Source organism: Rhinoderma darwinii, chromosome 13 (genome assembly GCF_050947455.1).
Source record: "Rhinoderma darwinii isolate aRhiDar2 chromosome 13, aRhiDar2.hap1, whole genome shotgun sequence".
NCBI lineage: Eukaryota > Metazoa > Chordata > Amphibia > Anura > Rhinodermatidae > Rhinoderma > Rhinoderma darwinii.
The window spans coordinates 64,270,843-64,298,841 of NC_134699.1; the positions used below are offsets into that span (position 1 = coordinate 64,270,843).

Consider the following 27,999-nt stretch of genomic DNA (forward strand, 5'->3'; position numbering starts at 1 on the left):
CGAGGAGGAGCATTTACGTGTGAAACGAGGCAGCTGTTTTCTCTTGAAAACAGTCTGTCTTTTCACACGTAAATGCCTGCTATCGTGTGCACATACCCTAATACTGCCTCTATGTACAAGAATATAACTAGTATAATACTGCCCCCTATATACAAGAATATAACTACTATAATACTGCTCCTATATACAAGAATATAACTACTATAATACTGCCTCTATATACAAGAATATAACTACTATAATACTGCCTCTATATACAAGAATATAACTACTATAATACTGTCCCTATATACAAGAATATAACTACTATAATACTGCCCCCTATATACAAGAATATAACAACTATAATACTGCCCCCTATATACAAGAATATAACTACTATAATACTGCCCCTATATACAAGAATATAACTACTATAATACTGCCCCTATATACAAGAATATACACTACAATACTGCCCCTATATACAAGAATATAACTACTATAATACTGCCCCCTATATACAAGAATATAACTACTATAATACTGCCCCTATATACAAGAATATAACTACTATAATACTGCCCCCTATATACCAGAATATAACTACTATAATACTGCCCCTATATACAAGAATATAACTACTATAATACTGCTCCTATATACAAGAATATAACTACTATAATACTGCCCTTATATACAAGAATATAACTACTATAATACTACTGCTCCTATATACAAGAATATAACTACTATAATACTGCTCCTATATACAATAATATAACTACTATAATACTGCTCCTATATACAAGAATATAACTACTATAATACTGCTCCTATATACAAGAATATAACTACTATAATACTGCTCCCTATATACAAGAATATAACTACTATAATACTGCCCCTATATACAAGAATATAACTACTATAATACTGCTTCTATATACAAGAATATAACTACTATAATACTGCTCCTATATACAAGAATATAACTACTATAATGCTGCTCCTATATACAAGAATATAACTACTATAATACTGCTCCTATATACAAGAATATAACTACTATAATACTGCCCTCTATATACAAGAATATAACTACTATAATCCTGCTCCTATATACAAGAATATAACTACTATAATACTGCCCCCTATATACAAGAATATAACTACTATAATACTGCCCCCTATATACAAGAATATAACTACTATAATACTGCCTCCTATATACAAGAATATAACTACTATAATACTGCTCCTATATACAAGAATATAACTACTATAATACTGCCCCCTATATACAAGAATATAACTACTATAATACTGCTCCTATATACAAGAATATAACTACTATAATACTGCCTCCTATATACAAGAATATAACTACTATAATACTGCCCCCTATATACAAGAATATAACTACTATAATACTGCCTCCTATATACAGGAATATAACTACTATAATACTGCCCTATGGATAAGATCTGATATCCAACTTCTCTCAAACCTTATAACGTAGTACTATAATGATATTGGAGTTAACCATAATACTAGTACACAGGTTTCACCAACCAATGCCATCTCGCCTTCTCTAACTAATGTCACAGTGGAAAAACAAGTACTAAATCTTCAAAGGAAAATTATTTTGAGGAGGTCATTTCCAAGTCCATCTGCTTTCTAGGTCATTGTCCTTTAACTGCGGTCACATACATGCGGTCTCTTTATTGAACTTTGGAAAACCAAACTCAAAATTTAGGATCAGTAGCAGTCAGAGCTGTTGGAGTTGAGCAGAAGACCCGGCACAGACAGTACATGTAAGTACATCATCATGGTCAATTTATGGGATGATAAAACCACTTGAATGAACGGAGAACACCACAATGAGGTACGGCTCACACCGACTCGTCATAATGGGTACTCTTGTCTCTAAGGATTTTTTGGGGGTCTGGATCTAGCAGAAAAAATTCTAACAGCTTATATATTTTGTCCCAGACGGATTCCATACTTTTGCGCAGGAGGCAAAAACACCAGACAGTGACACAACCGCCCTTATATGACTGCGGCCAATAGTTTATTTCCCTCATACCTTTAAGTTTACAATGGTAGTCAACGTGAATGGTGGCCTCTCGTTTGGTTTTGTGATATTACCCCCCATTCCTCGTGCAGGACGACGTTTCACTAGAGGTATATTAATATCCTACGTGATCTAAAGGGTCTCGCCAGAGCTTCATATGGGGGGGGGGGGGGTCCCAGTAGAATGGCGAGTAATCATTCATACTTCCAGTAGATAAACACATAGGAAAGAACAGGTTAAGTTGGTGGTCCTCAAGATCTACCAAATGTACATGGGGTATTGAGGACAAAATTTGGGCACCACTGAGATAAACATTAAGGGGATAATCTACTTTTATCTAAAATGGCTTAATCCAATGAGTATTGGAAGGGGTTGGGATTAATGATGTTACAAAATGGTTCCTGAGATGTATGACGGAGGTTGGTGGACAGGTCACTGCCACGTCTATCTCTAAGGATAAGCTGTGTACATAGATATCCTTTACATAGCTTCAGCCGAGGACATGGACATTTCAGCAGCTAGTACTTCAAGCTTTACCTTTGGTTAGCACTGGATTTCCCCTCTAAGAAAACTTCTGTTCTCATTGACCAGTGTTTAGCAATCACGGTTTTGTGGAACCCTGAAGTTCCTTGGAACCTGGTTAAGGACCGAGAGTTGTCACTGATTTCTGAAGATACTTGATATGGTGGAACGCAAATTGACAATTATGTCTTGCCTATCCAGGCATCAATCTTGTTTGAGGAAAGAGTAGCGGTTCCCTGGTGAGGTAACCATCAAGGGTTCCCCCAAGGTAAAAAAAAAAACAAAGAAGATTGGGACTCTTTCCATAATCCAGTGAGGTTTCCGTTCCTTTCCAATTTTTAGCTAGCAATCGTGTTGTACTGGCAAAAATTTACTCCAACTGCATGACCCTGAGTCATGAGTTAACGCAAGTTTGTCCAAAATTCTTATTTTGAGTCATCATAACTAAACTTGTGATAACGAGGCAATATGAGACACATTGTGAGCCCAGTGGTCAAGGGGCTCCATGGTTGAGACTAGTCCATGGCTATTTCCACATAAGACAGTTATCCGGTTGCTGGATCTGAGTGTTGAGAGGAAGAATTGGACCTTAACGTCAGCTAAAGGTCAACGTAATTTTCCGAAACATGTTTTTGGATACAGCACAATTTGTAGGGTGTGCATGTTTCAATATGGTCATTGTAGGACAAGTTCTTCATTGTTGGCACGTAGAACTTAATGTTTTTCCCAACGTGAATTAGAGAGGGGACTGCACAATAATATGCGTTCAACTTCATCCTAAAGGTGTTATCTGGGGTTGAGGTCAGGGCTCTGGGCAGGCACTCGAGTTCCTCTTAATAGCACTTACAGGTGACTAGAGAAGATCTAGCAGATCCGAAACCTCACAAACTGACTTGTGACAAGGGTGGCATCCTATGACAATGACACGTGTATAGTCACTGATCTCTACAGTATGACCCGTACTGCTAGCAATGTTTGTCTACGAAGATTACATGACTGTGTGCTTGATTTTATGAACCTATTTGCAATGGGTCTGACTTACACACCAGAACTCTCTAATTGCTTACGTACTTTTGGCCATACAGTATATACAGTATACATCGTATATCTAAGGAGATGGTAATATTTGACAAGACCTTACACTTGTTAATATGTTGGACTGAGAAGGGAGAATGAACCTTTATCTAAACAGACCATTTTCCCTAATGTTCATCTGTTTTCTCAGCAGCTGATATAAGTATCTTATATGGCTAAACCCCATGAGTTCCATAGTGAGACAGAACTTCAGATCATGGGCTCAACATCGAGAGAGGCTCTGGCAGCGAAGGATAAAGAGAAAGATGAACTCAACATCTTCGAGACATATGTCCAACCATGTCTAGCGGAGCTTCTCGGATGTGTTCTCTTCACCTCCATTGGATGTCTCTCAGTGCTGGTCAATCCCACTGGTGCTGGACCCCTGCTGCCGGCTTTTGCTCACGGTCTTGCGTTAGCTGTGGTCATCTCAGTTCTCGGCAATATAAGGCAAGTTTAGAACTGCCGAAAGGCCATTTAAAGGTTCGTTGCAAAAGATAGGTGACAATTATGGTAGCTACCATAAATACTAAAATGGACCATTACATATCAAAGGTCCATGACATCATTGAGTTTATTATTGGGAACATTCTTCAATATCTCCTCCAACGACTGTAGCTGATGTCATTCCATTTTTGCTATTCATGTAGGTCATACCTAAAGCGCATTAATCCCTTACTGTCCAAAGAAGGAAATGTACATCATCAGTGGGATGTAATTCCCACGACCACCAGCGGGAGTGTGGTTATAAATGACATACACACCGCTGTGGTAACGACCGGGCGATGGAGAAAACTCCAACCCTGGCTGTTTAACCCTTCTTGCACCTCAATCAGTATTCACGGTTGTGCAGACAAAAGAGGGGGCTCTATTGTCCTGTGCCCGTCAGCCCTAAAATTGCGATCGCCGGGAATGATGGGTAAATACTGACAGCCCTGCACCTAATAAAGGCCCCTAGGGGTGTCTAGTAATAGTGCCTCTTAAGAAATACTTTAGGTTGGCCCTAACAGATGTCTGTGCATTTCACATGTACAGGTAGTAATAGAAGGTCCTATCAATATATAAAACACTACATTATGGTTAACACATTTTTTTTAAGTAAAAGTCTTTTTAATGGGACTAAATGTTTTTTTCTAAAACAATTAAATATCATAAAAAATTACTCTGCAAGACTATCCCCGTACAATGCAATCCTCGTACGAACCCCTACTAACGGTAAGCAATATAAAAGAATTGAACTTCGGCTCAACTATACGTCATTGCTGGGCTCCTTACTCACGGGGTGTCAGCTGTATGTTGCATCCGACAATTCACTCCGATCCCGGCTGTTTAACCACTTAGATGCTGTCGCCAATAGCGACTGCGGCATCTAAGCCGTTAGAAAGGGGGGGTTTTATCGACATCCCATCTCTACCCCCCCTGTGATGTGGTTGCGGGGTGCCGATGATAACCATGGCCCCAGGTCTGCCATTTCTCTGTTCCTATTAAAGGGAAGGAGTCATGATTTTTTTTTTTTTATGATATTGCTTTTAATATAATATTTTCAAAAATGTTATTTATTTGTGTTCTCATTTTTTACTTTTTAATGTTTTCTGACTTTTACTTCTCTATGGGGGCTGCCATTTATTTTTCATCTCTGTATGTGTTGATTGACGACACATACAGAGATGGAATACGGCACATACATCGCCATAGAGAATGCGAACGGGAGCCGTTCCATTCACTATGGTGTACGCCGTCTGTGTGGGAACGGCGCATACGCCACTCCCACATAGACCAAAACGAAGCTCGTTTGTAGAGCGAAATCCGGCGCCATTTTCATGTGGACCGGAAGCCGCTGCCGGACAGTCAGATGACGACTTCCGGCCGCAGCTTCCGGCCATATGTTCAAGGAAGCGAAGGAGCAAGGAAGAGGAGCGTAGACCAGCGGAGGCGGCGGCAGCAGGAGCAGGTAATTTATGTTCGAGTATGTTCGTGTGTATTATGTTCGTGTGATACTGTCTGCTGAGCCCTGTATCTAATCCTCCTACACTGTGCAGTCGCTCAGAAAATGGCGGCACACAGTGTAGGAGGTTTGAAGACATTCAAACCCTTCCTTCTCCTGGCACTAGAAGGGAGGGGGGATTGTGTGAGGACACTAGAGGAGTGTGTCCACCCCAAATTTGCAGCATACATCAATGAGGTTGCTTTACCACAGTGACCATGCTGCAATTTTGGGAACTGCTCCCTCTAGTGGCCAGCACATAGAAATGTTATAAATTAGAATCTAATTTATAATATTTCCTGATTTGTGAAAAAATTAAAACAATGTGTAATCACTTAAATACTAATTGTTTAACTGAAAAAAAATAAAAAAAAATTCTAGTGACACATTCCCTTTAAGCCCTATAGGAACCGGTAAAATTACAATACACTGCAATACATAAGTATCGCAGTGCATTATAGCAGCGAACAATCAATACCCTAGGGGCGGGGGGGGGGGGTTTAATATTTAGTTTCTAGTCATGTACAAAAAGAACTATTAAAAGTAAAAAAAATAAAAAATTAACATTTTCCACCTGAAGTATTGTAAAAAAAAGAATAAAAATAAATAAATTGATATCCCGGCGTCCGTAAAAGTCGAAACTATTCTAATATAACCTTATTTAACCCAGAAAAAAAAAGGCTAGAACTGCTGTTTTCTGGTCACCTTACTTGAAAAAAAGTGACAAAAAAATGTTCTATGCACCCAAAAATGATGCCAAAGAAAACTACAGCTCTCCGCAAAAAAAGAAGCCCTCAAACCACTCCATCGACGCAAAATAAAAAAGTTATGGATCTCAGAACATGGCGACACAATACAATATATATATTTATTTTTTTTAAAGAATTTTGGTATCGCCGTAATGGTACGGACCCGCAGGTGAACGCTGTAACACAAAACGCTAAAATATGGAGGAATCGCAGTTTTTTCCCCCCCATTCCCAGTACATTATATGAGAAGCCATTTTACGGCTATGTCGATAAAAACAAAAAAGTTAGGACTTCTTGAAGGCGGGGAAGGAAAAAAAATTGAAGGGTCTCTTCCCATTTTATAAAGTGATAGCATATCGCTAGGATATGCCATCACTTTATGATCGGTGGGACCCCCACCGATCCGGAGAATGACGGGGCTGCAGCACCGATTTAGCGCTATGTCCCCTTTCCATGCACTTGAATGGGGTGGTGCTGCAAATCTCTGCACAGCGAGTAGCCGGCGTGCAGGAAGAAACGGGAAAGGGGATTCAGCGCTAAATCTTTGGAGCGGTTGACCATAATTCGCAGGATCGGTGGAGGTGTTAAAGGTTGTACCTTCTCCGATCATAAAGTAATGGCAAAAAAAAGGAGCCCTCATTAGGTGAAGGATCAGTACTTTAGCACAAGGAGTTATGTGCGCCCAATGTTCGTGAAGGTTTTTTACAACTTTCATTTTATTTCCCATATGTCGGTGCCATATAGATAACGCCTACATTTATATTCTCTTGCCTCTAGTGGTGGACATTTCAATCCGGCCATCACTCTAGGTGTAGTCATCTCTGGCGGACTGACTCCTATCCTGCTGCTACCCTATTGGATGTGCCAGCTAGCAGGGGGGATCCTGGGAGCTTTGTTAGCCAAGGTATGTGCAGGTTTTTTAATTCTTGCAATGTCTTTATAGTTTTTACCACTTTTTTTTTATTTGAAACTTCCAATAGTCTCGATTTTGTGGCTGAAATATTTTCCAATTTTTTCCCCCCAAATATTTAACTCTCTTGCAAATTGTTCCCATGTTTCTTAGATATTGTTGTTATGTTTCGTGCAGGGATTGGCTGACGACTCTTCATTTGTGAACCGCACAGGGGCGGTCTGCATGCTGGATAGCGAGACATCCGTGGGCAAAGCAGTCGGAGTGGAAATAGTCTTCAGTTTTTTTCTGGTTTTTGCAGTGGTGATGGGAGCAGTGGGAGAGCGTAGCCGGACCCCGCTGGCCCCTTATTCTATAGCATTCACTGTGACAACTGGCATTTTGGCAGGGTGAGCGTCCTAAGATATTATTCGTATTACCCTCTGTCATATTGGGACAGCATTTATGACGTACATATATGACCCTAGCGGGACTGGGCTGCAATGTGATCTAATATTGGTACGTGTGACGTCATCATATAGCTGTGATCTTACCCCGCCCTCCTGTCTTACAGAGGCTCCATATCAGGTTCCTGTTTGAACCCATCGCGGGCTCTGGGCCCAGCAGTCGTAGCTGGTTACTGGGATTACCACTGGGTGTACTGGGTGGGCCCGGTATCTGGAGCAATCTTAGTGTCTCTTATATACCGGTAAGTAATGAATTTATCATGAGAAGAAATGCGAGATGTGTCATCGGTTTATTGGTGACGTCACGGTTGGTCAGGGGCTGCAGGGATGGGTCTGTCCCTTTAAGGGAATGCCCAATAAGGTTTTTTGGGGTATCAAAAACCACAAGAATGTAATGTGATTGGGGAGGTCTGGGCGTCTTACATTCTTGGGGGCCATGGACTTATCCCTCTTTCTCTTATGATCTAAAGCGCCAGTCCTGTTCTAGATGGGATAACCCCTGTCCATATACCCTAGTAGGGCATATGAATATCAAAGATGGGGGATCCCTCATTCGGGACCCCTCTCTATTAGATAAAGTGGAAAGCCGCTGCAAAGAACTCCTATTTTAAAGTAATAGGAAATAAAATTATTGTCTCCATTCGTCTATCATAGGCTTCTACTGGCAGGAAAGTCCCATCGGTTACTCCTGAAATAATGGAGGAATACAGACCGGTAGCACTCATCCCAATGACGCACCGTGGATATGCGGCAAAGACTCATTGGACACGTGCAGAGGCGTAACTTGAAGCTCCGAGGCCCCAATGCAAACTCTACAACAGGGCCCCCACCTACCTTACGTCATTTATAATACTGGTATCTCTAGGGCCCAGGTGTGACAGCTACCTCTGCACCCCCTATAGCTACCCCGCTGGACACGTGTAGACGTGGCGACAAGAGACAGCGGATCACATCCTATCATCCAGTATTATATACTATAATTGGCGCCCATATCTCTCAGCGCCGTCACAGCCCCTCCCCCTTGTGTCACATGACGACTGTCTATAGTGCCAAACCCCATTGCATCTTTTTTTTTTTTTTTAAATGTTTTTTTTATTTTATTATTTCAATAATATAAATACACACAAATATAATAAAGTATAAGATCAGTATTGGCGTCTGGGTGGGTTACCTCACCATATGCACAACCATCTACACAGCGTCACAACACACAGACCATATAAAAGAGAAATATATATCATTCTTGCTGTGCCAGTGGCCAAAAATCTGGCATCTTGTGGGCACTTTGTGGAAACCTCCAGCCTATTGGTCCCGAATTTTGGTCCTGGTCAAATAGTGATTTCAAATACAACACTGACACCTGCTGGTGAACAGTGTTATTACATCACTATACAAAATGGTCAAGGCGTGAAGTTTCTTGCCAAGTGTAATTCAGCAGAGATAAGATTTTGTGGGTAAACGCAAAAGGGGCTGAGACGGTGGATTTATAGGAGAAGAGTTAATGATTTATAGGAGGATATGAAGCGATCGCCCATAGAAATCAGTTACCAAAGTTGTGAGCGGGCGTCAGACCCGTGATGCTGCATTATTCTTTATTACTTGTGACGGCCCTTGTTCCTGTACATATAAAAGGCGGCACTTTGCTCCTTATTGTCATATTTCAGGGTAAAAGGTCTGTGATAACGGCGAGTAATAAAGATCCTCAAACACATAATGATGCCAGGTAGTGATGCCAGTTTTAGCGCCCTGTCCACAATGCGGTGGTGACTTGCACCTAACTCGAAATTAAGGGTTCCCCGACTGCGACTGTTGGGATTGCCACTGGCCGCCACATCCTGGTGGGGAGTCTGTGCAGAGGTAGTCGGGGTATCAGAAACAGCCTAACTTGCTGTGCTATGCTGTTTTCGTAACTCCCATTCACTTCGATGGTAGTTGCAAAAACAGCATAGCTCCGCCAGCTCGGCTGATTCCGTACCCCCGGCCGCTTTGTCCACCTGGTTGCGACCGCTATCAGACATTTACAGCATTTCCTAGGGATATGCCATAAATGTCTGAGATGTGAATATCCCTTTAAATACATACTTACATGTATGTAGCACACAGTGGCCACTAAAGGGAGACAAATGAGGATGGATTTATACAGTCCCCCCCCCCCCCTAAAGCTGAATAAGCCTATACAAATTGCTCCTGCTTCAAGGACGTCCACACCCCCAGCGCAGGGAGAGCGGGACCCCTGGTGACGCCGCTATTATTACCCTCACTCGTCACCTAGAAGACTTGTCCTATAAAAAAGGGGTGCCACAGTGATCAAAGCTTTTTCACTACGTCCGCTTAAAATAAGTTTCCAGTTTTATGCAAATAAAGCTTAATCCCTCTGGGATTAAATGTTACCATTTTCAAGATCTCTGCTTGCGGTCAATGAATGGTTACATTCTTGTTTACTTCTCACAATTAAAAGTTTCTACAATTGTATCCATTCTGGACTACGGACTGAGACCCCATGCACACGTCCGTATTTTTCATCCCCAATTACAGACCAATTCATTTCTATGGGCTACGGACACATTTCCGTATTTCCACGGATGGGTGTTTGTTCCGTAGAAATGATCAGTATAATATAGAACATGTCCTATTTTTGTCCGTAATTACAGCACGGACTCCCCCATATAAGTCTATAGGCGCTTCCGTAATTATGGAAGCTTTGCTAGGCGACGCCAGGTTTGCAGATATCGCGCATCATTTGTTGTTTGCTTTTTTTGCGGATTCGTATATACGGATGCGTTACAGATGCACTACGGAACGTATTTGCGGATACCGTTCTGTATATGTGGATTACATAGGACTACGGATCCGTAGGATTGTTTAGATTTGATACAATTGTAACGAACCCTCAGCTGTGAGAAGTATTAGGTCTGCCTTTGAATATTAATGTAAAATAATTCATCCACTGACAGCAAACAGGAATTTTGAAAATGGTCCAAGCCTGTGGGGCACTTGTGGCATTTCCTGCGGAGCTCCCAATTTTCCATCTTCACATGTTGGAGGGTCGGGTCTGGCGTTGCTGCATGGCGTGCTGGGGCCATCTGCTCACTCTCCTTAGGTTTATATGAGAGGAAACCACAAAAATCCAAAACATACTCAGGTCAGATGACCACCTAGCGTGTGCGGGCCGGAATTAGATTGTGAGTTCTGCTTCAAGAGGGACTGAGATGAGCGACACGACATAGTAAGGGTATGTTCACATGGCCTATTTACGGACGTAAATCGGGCGTTTTTGCCCCGAATTACGCCCGAAAATAGCGCCTCAATAGCGCTGACAAACATCTGCCCATTGAAAGCAATGGGCAGACGTTTGTCTGTTCACACGAGGCGTATATTTACGCGCCGCTGTCAAATGACGGCGCGTAAATAGACGCCCGCGTCAAAGAAGTGACCTGTCAAAGAAGTGACCTGTCACTTCTTTGGCCGTAATTGGAGCCGTTATTCATTGACTCCAATGAATAGCAGCGCTAATTACGGCCGTAATTGACGCGGCGTTCAAGCGCCTGCACATGCCGGTACGGCTGAAATTACGGGGATGTTTCAGCCTGAAAACATCCCCGTAATTTCAGCCGTAACGGACGCCCTCGTGTGAACATACCCTAATGCTGCAGAGAAGAAATACGAGCCACACGGCCATCACCCAGGGCGTTCCTATGTTAGATAAACTTATTTATCTTTCCCAGAATGCTCAGCCTGACGTGACTCAAAAACTGATCCCAAGTCGCTCTATTATATACCAGATTAAAAGGGACAGTACAATACAATTTTCTATGTAAATTCAGTCTACTGTTCCCTGTTATCAGCCATTTCAGTCTGGAGAGTGGCTGTAGCGTTCTACAATGGGATGATAGACAGAAAGAACACATCAATCCCGGCCCCACACGATCACTACTTTATGTCACGTGTCTCACATATGTCGCTGACATCAGCCGCTCCTCTTATAACGAGTGCTGCGCTATTATAAGGTGGCCCTTTAATAAGCTGTACAAGCCCAGCAAACTGAGCCATCTGTAACGGATTGATCTACTGTGGTACGGTGGGATACACGGATCTTATAGTTGGTTGAAAGAAAACAAAAAAAAGTAAATAAAAAAATCAGCAGCACAGAGCATTTAAGGAGAGGAGTCATGACCTGGGAGTTCACACACTGGAAATTAGAGGAAAGAGTAGATACGACACATTTAATCATTAAATGGAGTCACTTTATAGAAGCCGCAGGGTAAGTGCCAAATCATGCTCAGTGTGCGGTTCAGCTTCCGGCCTTACAGCATAGCAGAGCCGGAGCTCCTGTAAGGTCTCTGCTCGGCACACCCATGTGTTATATTGATAGGTGTTTACCTCTGCTCTGATTGATAAGCCAGCGGCGCACTCCATTCAATGACTACTGCTTCGTATTAGGCTGGGTTCACACGAGCATATTCGGTCCGTAAAGGACGGAAGGTATTTCGGCCACAAGTCCCGGACCGAACACAGTGCAGGGGGCCGGGCTCCTAGCATCATAGTTATATACGACGCTAGGAGTCCCTGCCTCTCCGTGGAACTACTGTCCCGTACTGAAAACATGATTACAGTACGGGACAGTAGTCCTGCAGCGAGGCAGGGACTCCTAGCGTCGTACATAACTATGATGCTAGGAGCCCGGCTCCCTGCACTGTGTTCGGTCCGGGACTTGCGGCCGAAATACGTTCCGTCCATTACAGATCGAACATGCTCGTGTGAATCCAGCCTTAACCCAATCACTGTCAAGAGAGTATGAAGAAGGCCTGTGCTTATATGGTGTCCTCCACGGTGCCAAAATCCATTGCCCCCCGACCCCTATAATGATTTACATCCAATGACTGGAAGCTGATGCCTATTTTGGTGCGTTTTACGCGCCGAAATACGCGTTCCAAAATGCTTGTTTGAGCTTCCCATTGATTTCAGCGCGCAGTTAGTACATACATCACATATTGTTACGCAAGCGTATTTAAAAACCGCGTAGTGTAAAAAAGAAAAAAAACGCCTGGTTTATTCTTTGGCTGAAATCGTGCCAAATGTTCCCATAGTCAATGGGGGTCATAGTTAGGCCCTGGTCACACAGCGTGTATTTGAGATGTATTTTAGTGCGTTTCACGTGCCAAAATACGCGTTAAAAAGTGGTTGACAGCTTCACATTGAAATCAATGGGTAAGCGCGCCGTTAGTAAAAATTTTTTACACGAGTGTATTTAAATTGTATTTTTTGAGTGCTGTGTGAACATGCCCTAAGGATTAATTATGGTCTAATGAAAACATCACCATTTTCAAGAATTTTTTTGCTTGCTGTCAGTGAATGAGAACATTCATGTTTACTTCCAGAGAATAAAAACCCTATATAGACCCAAGACTTCTCACAGCTGAGGGTTTGTTACAGTCTAGCCAATCCTCTGTGAGGTAAACAGCTTGGACTGTGGGCTGATACACTTTACCTGCACTGAAACATTGTAGCAAACTTTTAGGACGAATGATAGATTTGTGCTGTTAAAATATTATAAGTCCTTCATAGAGGCCTGTCACAGCTTTTAGAGATCTCTGTTTGCTGTCAGTAAATTAAAACATTTTTATTTACATTCAAATGGTTGAATGTGGGATACAAACCCAAAACTTCTCGCAGCTGAGTGTTTGTGATAGTTGTATCCAGTCTAGACAACCCTGTTTGTTACAATGTTTCAATGTATCCATCTTGAGTCCTAGACTCATTGAGATTTGCCTAGACTGGATACAATTGTAGCGAACCTTCAGCTCATCATAACCCTGAAGTGTGTTGTCATTCACTGACAGAAAGCAGCAGTCTTGAGAATGGTAATAAATTATAAACGGACATTATATTCAGTGACATAAGTACGCAGCTTACTACGAGAGAGATCTGATTCACTGTAACAAACCGTGCTTCTGTGACAATTGGACATAGTCGTGATAGGTTTTCAGTGTCTGGAGGGGGTGCACGAATGTTTCCATTCACCGACAACAAGCAGAGATCTTGAAAATGGTGAGAAACCACCATGACGTACCGTTTGAGGAGCTGTATCGGTGCCGTCAACTGCAGATACCTGGCTGTGTTTGACCGCCGGGCTCCTGCTGTATAAGCAGGGATCAGAGAAACCCCTGATCCCAGCCGATTAACCCCTCAGGTGCTGCAGTAAATAGCGACCACAGCATTTAGATAGTCAAAGGGAGGGGACTCCCTCACTCACCCAATCAGTGCCCTGCGAAGTGATCGCAGGGCGCCGATGGGTTGCCACAGCAGTCGGGGGCCTAACAAAGGCCTGCCATGTCTAGCCTAGTGGGACTAGGGAGTCAATTAAGTTTCACAGTACAAAAGACAACAGTAGAATTGCTTTTTTTCCCGACTCCCCCAAAAAATTATACATAGTGGATATTGCCGTAATCGTACCAATCCATAGAATAAAAGGTAACATTATTTATTCCGCATGGCGAAATGCGCATATTTAAAATGCAAAAAACAATGTCGGATTTGCTGTTTTTTTCTATCCCCCCCTCACAAAAAAAAAAAAGTTACAAAAATTCTATCTACGCCAAAATGGGGCCCCATAAAGCGGCGTTGATGGAAAAATCTCTGCGGTCCCGAACGTCAGAATAGGTAAGATGCAGCGTTCGGTGAGTAATACGCCACAGTTACATAGTTACATATACATATACATAGTTGCAGCATATACTCCGTTTATAGATGTAGAGGAAGGTTCGTACTCAGGAGGAGGAGTCACTCGGAGGTGCAGGACTAGCCCCAGCCCCAGCCCCGGGCAGCAGCAGCAGCAGGACACAGTGTGAGAGTCAAGTACACAGAGGAACATGCTGTCTGCCCTGCTGATCGCAATCTTCACCGTCCTGGGCTACCTCTTCATATCTGCACGGAGGAGAAGGCAACATTTACCCCCAGGGCCCACTCCATGGCCTATTATTGGCAACCTGCACCAGATTGACAAATCCGCACCTTATAACACTTTTACTGAGGTAAGTCCCAGGGTTACTACGGTGTACAAGTAATGCTCTGACTCAGGGGCGTAGCTAAAGGCTCATGGGGCCTGGTGCAAGAATTCAGCTTGGGACCCCCAAAGCCTCCCCAACACCACCAGACCCCTGCCCAACATCCCCACGGATGCCCCTCACAGTATAACGCTCTGATACTTGCCCCCGCAGTATAATGCCTCCACACAGTATAATTCTCTCCATAGCTGCCCCATACAGTATAATGTCCCCCATAGCTGCCCTATACAGTATAATGTCCCCCATAGCTGCCCCATACAGTATAATGTCCCCGATAGCTGCCCCATACTAATGTCCCCCATAGATGCCCCATACAGTATAATGTCCCCCATAACTGCCCCATACAGTATAATGTCCCCGATAGCTGCCCCATACTAATGTCCCCCATAGATGCCCCATACAGTATAATGTCCCCGATAGCTGCCCCATACTAATGTCCCCCATAGATGCCCCATACAGTATAATGTCCCCCATAGCTGCCCCATACAGTATAATGTCCCCGATAGCTGCCCCATACTAATGTCCCCCATAGATGCCCCATACAGTATAATGTCCCCCATAACTGCCCCATACAGTATAATGTCCCCCATAGCTGCCCCATACAGTATAATGTCCCCCATAGCTGCCCCATACAGTATAATGTCCCCCATAGCTGCCCTATACAGTATAATGTCCCCCATAGCTGCCCCATACAATATAATGTCCCCCATAGCTGCCCCATACAGTATAATTCTGCTCATAGCTGCCCCCACAGTATAACGCCTCCACACAGTATAATGTCCCCCATAGTTGCGCCATACAGTATATTTCACCCCATAGCTGTCTCCCCACAGAATAATGCCCCCACACAGTATAACGTCCCCCACCGTATAATGCTCCCATAGCTGCCCCCACCGTATAATGCTCCCATAGCTGCCCCCACCATATAATGCTCCCATAGCTGCCCCCACCGTATAATGCTCACATAGCTGCCCCCACCATATAATGCTCTGATAGCTGCCCCCACAGTATAATGCCACCATATCAGCCCCCCTCACATAAGCAGTATAATGCCCCCATATGTCCTAATAGAAAAATATAACATAATTACTTACCTATCCCCACAACGGGTGGAGGATACTTCTCCTCCTTTGGTCTGTACTATGAGTGACTCGGCGCAGACAGACACGATGACGTCACAATATAGCGCCTGCCTGCGCTGAGCCGCTTATGGCACAGTGAATGCTGGAGTAAGGAGCCGTCAGCTCCTTGCTCCAGCATTAAATTCAACTGTATCTGCGTCCTGTGACCCCTATAGCTACGCCACTGCTCTGACTTAATACGTGTTAAGATTTGGAACTTATGCTAAAACTGGGATTGTGGTTACATGGACTCCTTGCACGGTTCTGTATGGGTAAGATATGTGAAACGCAGTCATGGATAATCAGTCCTATAGGGCAAGGATCTATATACCATGGAGGCAGACACAATGAGGCGTGTGTGATGCAAGCAATGGAAAGTGGATGGGGCAGAGGGCAATATGCATTTAGTTGTGGTGGAGTGTAGTAGTACAGACTAGCACCAGCAGGGGGCCTCATCTGACATCTACTAATGAATTCCACAACCTATTTTTGTGTGATCCACCAGAAAAAAATGTGATCAGGAAACGGTTTATAAGGGTATGTTCACACGTAGTCAACCAAAACGTCTGAAAATCCAGAGCTGTTTTCAAGGGAAAACAGACCCTGCTTTTCAGACGTTTTTTACCAACTCGCATTTTTACCAACTCATTTTTTTACCAACTCGTTTTTGGAGCTGTTTTCATTGGAGTCTATGAGAAAACAGCTCCAAAAACGTCTGAAAGAAGTGTCCTGCACTTCTTTTTACGAGGCTGTATTTTTACGAGTCGTCGTTTGACAGCTGTCAAACGACGACGCGTAAATAACAGGTCGTCTGCACAGTACGTCGGCAAACCCATTCAAATGAATGGGCAGATGTTTGCCGACGTATTGTAGCCATATTTTCAGACGTAAAACGAGGCATAATACGCCTCGTATACGTCTGAAATTTGGCCGTGTGAACATACCCTTAAGCAGAAACTCAGTGCAAGCTGGAGCGATGAGAGAAAAGCTGCAACAAGTCCCGAGCGAGCACCGGAGTCCAGAACGTTCATTATATTACTGCAGAAATGTTCACATGTAAGAGGAATGCGGCCCGACCTGTAATATTATAATCCTCTGCTTCATCTGTAGTTATGCGCACCTATCTATCGATCTATCGGCGTAGCTAGCTTCTCCAACTCTTGGGGAAAAAATTCAGCTTGCCCCCCCCTCCGGACCTAATTTCCAACACCTCCTTCCACCTCGCTCTGTTTGATTTCTCTACCAATCAGTGAGGTGTAATCTTTTTCACATTTTCTTAAATGTATCTCGAGCATAAAACTACTTGTACATTTTACAAGCAATTTAGTTATAGAAGGGAGTTGTCATAACAATAAATTAAAAGAGGAAAATGAAAGAGGCCAGTGCCGGACTAAAACAGATTGTATAACTGAGGCTAGTGAGACTATATGGTGACCTAATGAACAGCCTCCTCTGGTAGATAATGCCACCCCCCCTCCCTGTAGATAGTGTCATTGGGGCTCCCTCTAGGAGTGGAATCCCCAGCCAGAGCATTGCCGGGGATTCCTCTCCTGGAGGAGCCCCTGACGTCCCTGTCCATATATGGATGGGGACGTCAGGCGCTCCCTCTAGGAGCAGAATACCCGGCCAGAGCGTCGGCGCCCCCCCTCTACCTTCCCCTCCTAGCTGAACCCGGAGCACATGCCCCACCTACCCCCCCCCCCCTATATCTATCTAGTATCTATCTCATATCTGTCTTTGCAAAGTTGTTTATACTTATGCAGAGATGCAGCTTGAAGCCTCCTCCAAAGTGCCATTTATAGGGCTGCTGTACTTTGGGCCGCCTCATACACCAGGACTTAGGTGCAACTGCAACCTCTGCTCTATAGGATATATAAAAGACAATGACTGGGCCCATTCAGTGTTTCTAATCAATCATTTTTGCAAGTAGTGGTTTTCCTAGGCAGTGGCAAAAAAAAATTTGAGTGGCTGCCTACCTAGAGGTCTGGTTACCAGCAGGTTGCACTGCTGAATTTCCATGTTTAAGGGGTATTTCGGTTTTAGGTAAATAAACATTATAAATGTAAAAGTTCCACAACTTTTAAACATTCTGTTTAAATTCTTTCAGATTAGTTTGCGGTCAGTGAATGAGAACACTCAAGTTTACATTCACAGACTGCAAATCTTTTCAGACCTAAGGGGGAATTCATTAAGACTGGCACTTCATCCGTCAGTTTGAACCTAAAGAGCGCTGTAGTAAGATGTGCGCATGTGTTTTAATAAATTAGGCGTGTTTCTGCCCGTTTGTGCACCAGAGTGTCAAATTTACTCCAGCTATGAGCAGATTTGCGATATAATTTACGTAGATTTCTGGCGTAAATTTGTCCGACCCCGGATGTCCTTGCCACTTTCCAGTTCAAAGTGGCATGAGAAATGCAAATGCATTAAAAGTCGCATTTTTTGCAAAAGTTGTGCCATGAGGCATTTGCGACTTTTCTACGGCAGAAAACTGGCCTAGAAAGAAGAATAAATCCCCCCCCCTTTGTCTTGCTCGCAGCTGAGAACTGAATATAATTGTATCCAGTCTACGTAATGTTCTAGAGCTAAACAGCCTGGACTCCAGACTGATACATTGTAGCAAACTACTAGAGATTTTTATTGCTGCTGATGGAATTAGCTCACAGAACATTGCTTAGACTGGATACAATTGTAGCAAACCCTCAGCTGAGAGCAGGACAAGGTATGTACTGGTTTGCAGACTCTGAATGTAAACAAGAGTGTTCTCATTCACGGACTAGAAGTATCTTGCAAACGGTGAGGAATTGAAACACAAAGTTTAATAGAAAGTTTGGAACTTTTCACGTATACACCGAATAAAGGCTGTGTACATCTTCGAAAGCGATTTTTTTTAAATGTGTATCAGTATTTTTTATACAATTTATTATCAGTTTTGAATTATAATTTTTGTCCCACCCACCATTTTTTACATTTGTTTGCAATACACGAGGCTCTATGTAAAGTAAGAGAGAAGAACTAAACTGGTGCAGCAGGTAGAAAGAAACCTGTCAAACAAGGCTTACTGCATCCGGACAAAGGGGGATACAATGAAAGGGCCGGGTATAAGTGACTGGCCCTCCGGCTCCGGGGTTACCACTATTGCCCTGCATCGCTGGGTACAGATCCGACCAAGGACACCATCTGCACAGAGTTTGTATGTTCTCCCAGGAATTGCGCGGGTTTCCTCCCACAAAACATACAGATAGAGAATTTAGATTGTTGGGATCGTGACTGATGACAATATACACACAGCGCTGCGGAATATATTGGTGCTATATAAGCAACAGAAATAAATACATTTGCCATCGGGTTTACCGAAAAGGTATAGTAAATGTTAGAGCCACCGTGCCGGGATTTATGGAGTTTATCATAACTGGAGGAGTGTAAAGGTGGCCATAAATGTAATGATAATCAGAAGTCAGACAACCCCTCTTAATATGGAAGCCATGGTGGCGATCAATTGATCCACACAGGTCCAGCTCTTAATATGGGAGCCATGGTGGCGATCAGTTGATCCACACAGGTCCAGCTCTTAATATGGGAGCCATGGTGGCGATCAATTGATCATCACGGGTCCAGCAGCCGGCTCTTAATATGGAAGCCATGGTGGCGATCAATTGATCCACACAGGTCCAGCTCTTAATATGGGAGCCATGGTGGCGATCAATTGATCCACACAGGTCCAGCTCTTAATATGGGAGCCATGGTGGCGATCAGTTGATCCACACAGGTCCAGCTCTTAATATGGGAGCCATGGTGGCGATCAATTGATCATCACGGGTCCAGCAGCCGGCTCTTAATATGGAAGCCATGGTGGCGATCAGTTGATCAACGCGGGTCCGGCTCCCACGGCAAACACATTATTTTGCATGGGGAAGATGCAGCCAGCCAGACATGTAGTATTACATGGCAGCCATTCAGACCCAAGTCCGCCAGAGAGAGAAATGCTGTTTGTTAGCAGCTCTCCACTCCTGCTCAGAGGGGGCCCAAAGTGGACATAATAAGTCTAATAGGCCATATAGGGGGTTGTTGTGATGATGGTCCAGTCCTATGTAAATAAAGCTTAATCAGTGTATTATGTCAACTTCTGCAACTTTCGAATATACAATGTGTTTCAATAGCTCATCATTCTCAAGATCTCTGCTTTTTGTCAGCGAATGGAAATACTTTAAAGGGTTTTTCTAGTATAACGTAACTAAAGCTTATTCATTATAGAAAGAAAAGGTCAGCAACTTTCCAATATACTTGGGGTTTCAATTCCTCACCATTGTCAGGTTTTCTGCTTGCAGTCAGTGAATAGGGACATTATTTTTTTTTACATTCAGTGGCTGAAAACTTTGATCGTGCCGAGAGAGAGAGGAGAGAGGAATGATATACTGTAACACACCCAGAAATAATTACGATTATTTTAAGCCTCTAAATGGAAACAAGAAAGTTCCCAGTTACTGACAACAACTAGAGACCTTGAAAACTGTGAAGAATTGAAACCCCAAGTATCATAGAAAGTTGCAGAAGTTTTCATTACACAATGATTACATTTTATGCACACCCTACTAGTAAACCCCTAAAAACAACAACCCCTCCTAGGGTTGGGTCTGTAATGGGTATGTAGTGGCCTTTTCTGCATTGTGATAAGTCAATCAGTAACCAGCTACCTGGCAGTGAATATCGCCTTATATTATTCTGGTGTCTTTTCAGCTCGGGGAGAAGTATGGACGAGTCTACACAATCTTCATGGGTTGGAAACCGACAGTGGTGCTGTATGGCTACGATACTCTGAAGGAGGCCCTGCTGGGACAGGCCGACGATTTCAGTGGGAGGGCGATTTTGCCAGTTTTTGAGAGGATTGCCCGGAAAAGAGGTGAAGATATCAGAAAAGTCATTTGTGTCCAGTAGAAATTCAGTTAAAAAAAAAACGTAACATTCTCCACGCCAGACTTTATCCCTGCTATTGTGCCAGATAATGACTATCGGCCTCAAATTTCCAATATGGAGGAACGCAAACTTTCAACGGGCACAGTGGCCCCAAACTTTTCTGTAATGCCTACGGGCGGAGCATGACACAGGGATTGAAAGAAGACCAAGGAGAATCTATGTCATGCCCCGCCCCCTCAGGCCATGCATAGTGCATCAGTTGAGCCCAAACTGTTCCTTTAAACAGAGACTGTTACCAGGACAGACCCCTTTAAAGGGGTTTTTCTATAAGGGAAAGTGATAACATATTGCTATCAGTTTCTGATCAGTGTGGGTCCGACTGCCTGGTCCCCCCAGGATCATCTAGTTAAGCACTGCGCCCCCTTGACACACTTTCCTGCACAGCAATGTTCCCAGCCGCACAGGTTAAATGCCAAAAGGGCCCAAAGTCACTTCGTTCTCCGGATCAGTAGAGTCCCAGAGGTTGGGCATCCACAGATCAGAATACCATAGCATTACAAGTCAGAAATACCCCTTTAACTGGTTCCCGACTGCTGGCTGTATTTTTACGGCCAGCGGTCAGGGTCCAAACCGCGCCATAGACTTTTTACAGCGCGGGTTTTAACTTGCTGCCTGAGCGATCGGGCAGCTGAATGTCGGGTCTCCGGCTGTCGGTGACTGCCGGGGACCCTGAGGAGAAGATAGAAGCAGTTTTCGCTGCTTCTGTCTTCTCCGATCTCTTTTACACAGCGCTCAATGAACGCTGTGTATAGGAAAAGAGGCAGCGACTGGTCACATGATCGCCGGGATGCCGTTAGTGACAGACTGCTGCTGGGTCTTACTAGACCCAGCACAGCCCAGTTAGTGACAATCGTCACTATGAGAGGGCTGATTTCCCCTGTAACTGCTGCTGCTGTGCAACTCCAGTGGAAAAACATGGTGTAAGAGAAAGAAAAAAATATATATAAAGTCTTTTTTGACCTTTGAGGGACAGACCATAGTAAGAAAAAATTTAAAGTAAAAGTAAAGTGCAAACAAAATTCATAATAAATACCCACCCCAAAAAACGTCCGTCCGTCCGTCCGTCGTCCCCCAGCCCCCCCCCCCCCCGCCAATCATTTTTGTAACGCTAGCCCGGACCCAATTACCCTTATATAGACATGTAATATATTAAAATTTATGGTAGACAATGACCATCACAAATAAAAGGTATATTTTAGGGTAAAACTATGCAGTAGCAAAAAAAAATAAAATTTGCTGAAAAGTAAAAAAGCTTATTTTTTACTATTTTCAAACTTTAAGAATATAAATGCTAAAATAGCAAAAAGGATGTATATAAAAATGATAAAAAAGAGAAACCTGCATTGTCTACGGGAAAAAACTTCACAATAATCACGTCGCTAGCCCAACAAATAAAAAAGTTATAGCCATTTAACTAACACGTGCTACAAATGGCTAAACGGGGTCAGGTCCTGAAGGCTCAAAATAGCCCGGTCCTGAAGTGGTTAAGTAACAGCATATATCGGCTGGAGCATACACTAGATGTAAATTAATCTGCTTTTCATAGATCTTATTTAACTCCTTAACGCCGAAGGACGGATATATCCGTCCTCAGCAGCTGCTAGTTCGCGCAGGAGGACGGATATATCCGTCCTGTGATGGCGCGGGTACTGTCACTGTACCCACGCCATCAGCGGCAGGAGCACGGCTGTTATACACAGCCTGGCTCCTGCTGCAACTGCCGGAATCGAAGCGCGCGCCGATTCCGGCAGTTTAACCCATTAAATGCCGCTGTCAATAGTGACAGCGGCATCTAATGTGTTTGACAGAGGGAGGGAGCTCCCTCTGTCACCGGATCGGCGCCCCCGCAAACAAATCGCGGGTCGCCGTCGGGTTTCCATGACAGCCGGGGGTCTAACAAAGACCCCCAGGTCTGCCTTCAGCATCTGCCTGTTAGGCGATGCCGGAGGCATGACCTAACAGGTTGCCTGTCAGTTTTACACTGACAGGCAATAATGCTTTGGTATACGAAGTATACCAAAGCATTATATATGCGATCGGCACATCGCATAGTGAAGTCCCCTGGTGGGACTAAAAAAAAAAATGTAAAACAGTTAAATAAAGTTTGTGAAAAAAATAAATAAATAATTACAGTCAAAATCAAATAAAACTACTTTTTTGGCCCAAATAGTGGTTTTATTTAGTAAAACGGTCAAAACAAATCACACATACACATATAAGGTATCCCCGCGATCCTAATGACTTGACCAATAAAATTAACATATTAATTAAACCGCCGGATGAACGGCGTCCAAAGAAAACGCAAAAAACAACGTCAAAATTCTCTCTTTTCTCCCATTCCCCCCATAAAAAATAAAATAAAAGTTAATCTATAAGTCATAGGTACCCCAAAATAGTACTAATGAAAACTACACATTGTCCCGCAAAAATCAAGCCCACGTACGGCCACATCAACGGAAAAATAGAAACGTTACGGTTCTTGGAACGCGGCGATGCAAAAACAAGTAATTTTTTTCTAAAAGGGTTTTTATTGTGCAAACGTAGAAAAAACATATAAAACCTTTACATATTTGGTATCCCCGTAATCGTGCCGACCCATAGAATAAAGTGAACATGTTATTTACGCTGCATAGTAAACGGCGTAAATTTATAACGTGAAAATCAATGCTGGAATAGCTGCTTATTTTCAATTCTCTCCTAAAATAAAGTTAATAAAAGTTAATCAATATATTATATGCATCTAAAAATGGTAAAATTACAAAATACAACTCGTCCCGCAAAAAACAAGCCCTTATACGGCTATGTCGACGGAATAAAAAAAAAGTTACGACTCTTGGAATGCGACCGTGGAAAAACAAAAAATAATCCTTGGTCATTAACGTGCAAAATGGCCCGGTCATTAAGCGGTTAATGGGGTCTCATTTCTATTTTGCACTGTTCCCGGGATGCAGCCAGCATTGTAAACAAAGAGGTTTTCGAAGGTACAGAGCCTGTGACTGCTCAGCACCAGTGTCCCCATGATAACACTTCCTATCACTGCATAACAATAACAAAGACGATTTTCCATCAGGATTTTGGGAAAATTGGGTGCCTATCATGGTTGGGTGTCTATCATGGTTGGGTGCCCACCTCTGTAGCAGCTGAAATTTTGGCCATATTGGTTGCCACCCAACTTTTCTGGCCACGTATCTATGAAATGAGTACAAAGAACATACCACTACTTCACATACAAGGATGATCATGGATTTATAGACTTGTTGGTGATCAACCTAAATTTACTGCTCCACAAGGGCGAGGGAAAAGAAAGTGTTGGTTGGGGTCGTCCCAATTATTTCATCATTAAGCCGCTTTGAGTTGCCTTGAAGCCTAAAATTAAAATGTTATTTTTTTGCTTTCCATAAGGTTTGGTCTTTTCCAATGGACCTCACTGGTTCCAGCAGAGAAGGTTCTCCTTGACCACCCTGCGTAACTTTGGGATGGGCAAGAAGAGTATTGAAGAAAGAGTGGTTGAGGAGGCCAAGTTTTTGGTAGACCTCTTCAAGGCACGAAATGGTAAAGTATTTTCTGATTTTATATGGCATTGATGGCTTTTTGGGGAACAATTAGGGTTAAAACTTGTGAAACCGTTCACAGGATGCCATGCAGGGCAATGGCGTTGCCAAGCATAGCGGTACTCAAGGAAAGTCACAAGTGTAGCACTCTCCAGGCAATGGCACTAGTAGCTTTAATATCGTATCTGCAACCAAATCTGATCCATCAGCTCGAACAATGGTAAACTGGCCCAAATGGCCCTACGACCTTTGTTGGAGAGGTCGCTATGGCTCATGGGCTACGTCCCCGAATGAGCATATGGATGAGCCACTCGGAGGACTCGCTACCGTACGTTTTGAAGGTCATGTGGTCAGTGGTGAAAGGAGCATAGGCTATCACGATAAGCATTTGATATAAATACAATTATACCTATACTATAGTCGTACTGGATGAAAAGGCCCACGATCAGTACTCTCCTTCACCCTTTATTTCCGTATTCATATAGTATCATATAGCTATGAATGCGGATGTGAAGATTGATGGCTATTTGAATTCATTCCATATAATATCCTCTTCTTCCTCCAGGGAAACCTTTTAATCCAGGTCCTGAGGTGACTGCTGCCGTTTCCAATGTGATCTGCTCCATTGTGTTCGGAGATCGGTTTGATACAGAAGATAAAACATTCCAGACATTGCATAAGATGATCAACGAGAACCTCACCTTCCTGGGGAAACGAGGTTTTCAGGTGAGAAGACCAAAATAGATCCATCACCATGAACTTACACCGAATAATGTAGGTCCTCTTGATTTTGGAGGCACTGATTATCCTCGTGGAGATCAAGCATAAAGCAATGCTCCTTGGGAAAATTATGCAAATTAGCTTTCCTCCAGAAGAGATGGTTATATGTGGAGGTATGTTCAGTGACTGACTTTGGTGTCTTTTAATGCTACAGCTCTACAATGCTTTTCCTGAGATTCTGAAATGGCTCCCTGGAGAACACAACAAGATCTTCCAGAATGCCACCATGCTGCAGACGTTCCTCAGAGGTCTCATTGATAATCATGTTCTGACACGGGACGCCAACTGCCCCAGAGATTTCGTGGACAGTTTCTTAAATAAAATAGATGAGGTAAATGCATCAACCATCTTTGGGACATTTCTCCAACTGTAAATATGTTTCTTCTCTGTGAGAGAACCTACTGGTGTCTGACCTTTTGTAAGCGTCTCCTCTAGATCCAATGGCTTTGTGTATCAGTCCTGAGTAGCAAACATGCAGGGGGAAGCTGAGCCACATCGCCACTGGTGCAAGTTGTCAAAAATGGTGCAATTGGAACCAAAACGGCTTGGCGCAACTTGCTAGGCATGTTGGACACAGTTCTCTTACGTCGACCCATCATGGTTGGTATACATGTATGTCTATAGTCTGCAGCAAAAATGGTGCATTTTAGACAAGCCCCTTTCTATCAATGCTTTTCAGAAATTCTGCGCTCGCCATGTACGCCATTTTTCTAGCGCAATTTCAGGATAAATTCTGGCACATTTGCTTCATACTCCGGATAGAGACAGAGGCGCAGCTTGACGCTCCTGGGTCTCGATGCAAAATCTGTAACAGGGCCTTTTAATGGTCAATGGGCCCCCTCAGGGCCTGGATGTGACCATAACCTCTGCACCTCTGATAGCTACATCATATATTACGTGTAAGAATTTATTTCTATTGGAGCTGAACTGTTGCTTGACACTGCGATAAGTGCAAAAATGGCTGCCATAGTTGCAATGGGTTTTACACACTGTGGAGATGAATGCATTATTTTAGGCAGGCCTGAGAAGCCCAGACATATAGGTAGTTATGTCTGCAGCATGTAGAACATATTTCATATCCCACATATGGTTATATTTGCATCACATCGTGCCGCGTTTCTTTCTTTAGGAAGCCAATGACCCAAGTTCACACTTTACAATGGAGAGCTTGACCATGACGACATTCAATCTGTTCATTGCCGGCACTGGAACAACTTCCTCAACTATACGCTGGGCCATTAAATTTATGATGGAATATCCAGAAATCCAGAGTAAGTATTATTAGTATTGCAAGCAATGTCCTCCCTCTTCATGCTGCTGGAATTGCTGATTTGCTTGTTTTTTTCTGCAGGAAACGTACAGGCCGAAATAGAAAATGTCCTTGGCTCGGAGAAATGGCCTTCCCTGGAGCATCGTATGTCTCTGCCATACACAGACGCCGTAATCCATGAGGTGCAGCGATACGCAAGCATTGTCCCCAATGGCCTTCCTCATGCTGCCTTGCACGATATAAAATTTAAAGGATACATAATACCAAAGGTAATAGAGGTAGCGCATGAAGCAAGCTGCAGGCTACTCGGGTACCGTGGACCCATAAACACAAATTATATCCTGATGTTTAGTGTATATACAATTTATATACATACTGTACAGTGACCTATGAGATCAGCGTTTGGCCACTGACAAGTCTCATTCACATACAAAATGGTTGATAACAGAGAATAATAGCTTGCGCTTAAAAATTAAATTTTTTGTACTCTATTTTTTAGGACACCCAGATTGTCACATTTTTACACTCTGCTCTGTACGACAAAAAATACTGGGACAAACCTGAAGAGTTCAACCCTGATCGCTTCCTAGATGAGAATGGGAGGTTTGTGAAGAATGAAGCTCACATACCATTTGGAGCAGGTACAATTATTATTTTTTGGACTTAAATCTACCAAAAAGTGATCTTTACACTTGTCAGCATTCATATCGGTGGTGTCCGTCAGGTTGGATATCTGCAAAACCAGAAAAGTATAGCGCCTGTCCCCATAACGATAGGTTATGAACCTATATGGTGTCTGAGGGCGTATATTCACTTTAATGATTAGAATACTATTATGCATAATAATATTATCCCATTTTTTAAGTATGTCCGGTATAGATAATTTTTTTTTATGTAGCCGCCAAACTGTGACCGAATTGCCAAATTATTACCGCATTTATAACCATAGGACTCTAGATATTTGCATAAGAAGACTGCGAATAACATCTATTTATTGCAGGAAAAAGGTCTTGTATTGGTGAAGCTTTAGCAAAGACCGAGATCTTCATCTTTTTGGTCAGTTTTCTACAGAAGTTCAACCTGAAATTTCCTCCAGGGCAAAGAGGACCCATCGGATTAGTAGAGGGTGGGACCCGCGATCCGGAGCCGTTTAATATCTGTGCTGAATGGCGCCTTTGAGAAATTAGCGGCGTGGTTTTATGTTGGTGGAGAAGGCTCTATAAAGACTTGTCAAAAATTCAGCAAAAACTATAGGAACAATTTGAAATGGACATTTTTATTATATTTTCTGCAGTGTTGATTTTAGTCACCGGTTCATATGTGCTCCTGTGCTATGAAATTGCCTTTCGCCTGAGGATCTAGGACTAAAGATGCCCATACATTTACAACAGCTATTCCTCCCACCTCCCCCCGTACAGGTGCCCATACATTTACAACAGCTATTCCTCCCACCTCCCCCCGTACAGGTGCCCATACATTTACAACAGCTATTCCTCCCACC

The 27,999-nt window shown here is 43.1% G+C and overlaps 2 protein-coding genes and 1 long non-coding RNA gene across 4 annotated transcripts in view; 2 read left to right on the forward strand and 1 right to left on the reverse strand.

Annotated features, from left to right (window-relative positions):
* The window catches only part of LOC142666266 (uncharacterized), a 47,011-nt gene that overhangs the window by 4,764 nt on the left and 14,248 nt on the right, over window positions 1–27,999 (reverse strand). The window lies entirely within an intron of this gene.
* LOC142665791 (aquaporin-8-like) lies at window positions 3,825–8,859 on the forward strand. Its single transcript, XM_075845557.1, has 5 exons — window positions 3,825–4,102; window positions 7,163–7,289; window positions 7,473–7,684; window positions 7,849–7,983; window positions 8,396–8,859. Exons 1-5 carry the CDS (start codon window positions 3,825–3,827, stop codon window positions 8,436–8,438), a joined length of 795 nt encoding a protein of 264 aa, XP_075701672.1. The 3' UTR covers window positions 8,439–8,859.
* On the forward strand, window positions 14,442–27,999 carry LOC142666265 (cytochrome P450 2F3-like). Its single transcript, XM_075846256.1, has 9 exons — window positions 14,442–14,772; window positions 20,661–20,823; window positions 24,300–24,449; window positions 25,014–25,174; window positions 25,383–25,559; window positions 26,358–26,499; window positions 26,580–26,767; window positions 26,998–27,139; window positions 27,499–27,999. The coding sequence occupies exons 1-9, from the start codon at window positions 14,611–14,613 to the stop codon at window positions 27,675–27,677; spliced, it is 1,464 nt and encodes a 487-aa protein (XP_075702371.1). The 5' UTR covers window positions 14,442–14,610; the 3' UTR covers window positions 27,678–27,999.

Coding starts and splice junctions, on each gene's coding strand:
- LOC142665791 (XM_075845557.1), top strand. CDS start 3,825: ATGGCTAAACCCCATGAGTTCCATAGTGAGACAGAACTTCAGATCATG. Junction 7,290..7,472: donor TGGGAGCTTTGTTAGCCAAG/GTATGTGCAGGT, acceptor TGTTTCGTGCAG/GGATTGGCTGACGACTCTTC. Junction 7,984..8,395: donor TTAGTGTCTCTTATATACCG/GTAAGTAATGAA, acceptor CGTCTATCATAG/GCTTCTACTGGCAGGAAAGT.
- LOC142666265 (XM_075846256.1), top strand. CDS start 14,611: ATGCTGTCTGCCCTGCTGATCGCAATCTTCACCGTCCTGGGCTACCTC. Junction 14,773..20,660: donor CTTATAACACTTTTACTGAG/GTAAGTCCCAGG, acceptor GTGTCTTTTCAG/CTCGGGGAGAAGTATGGACG. Junction 27,140..27,498: donor TCACATACCATTTGGAGCAG/GTACAATTATTA, acceptor TATTTATTGCAG/GAAAAAGGTCTTGTATTGGT.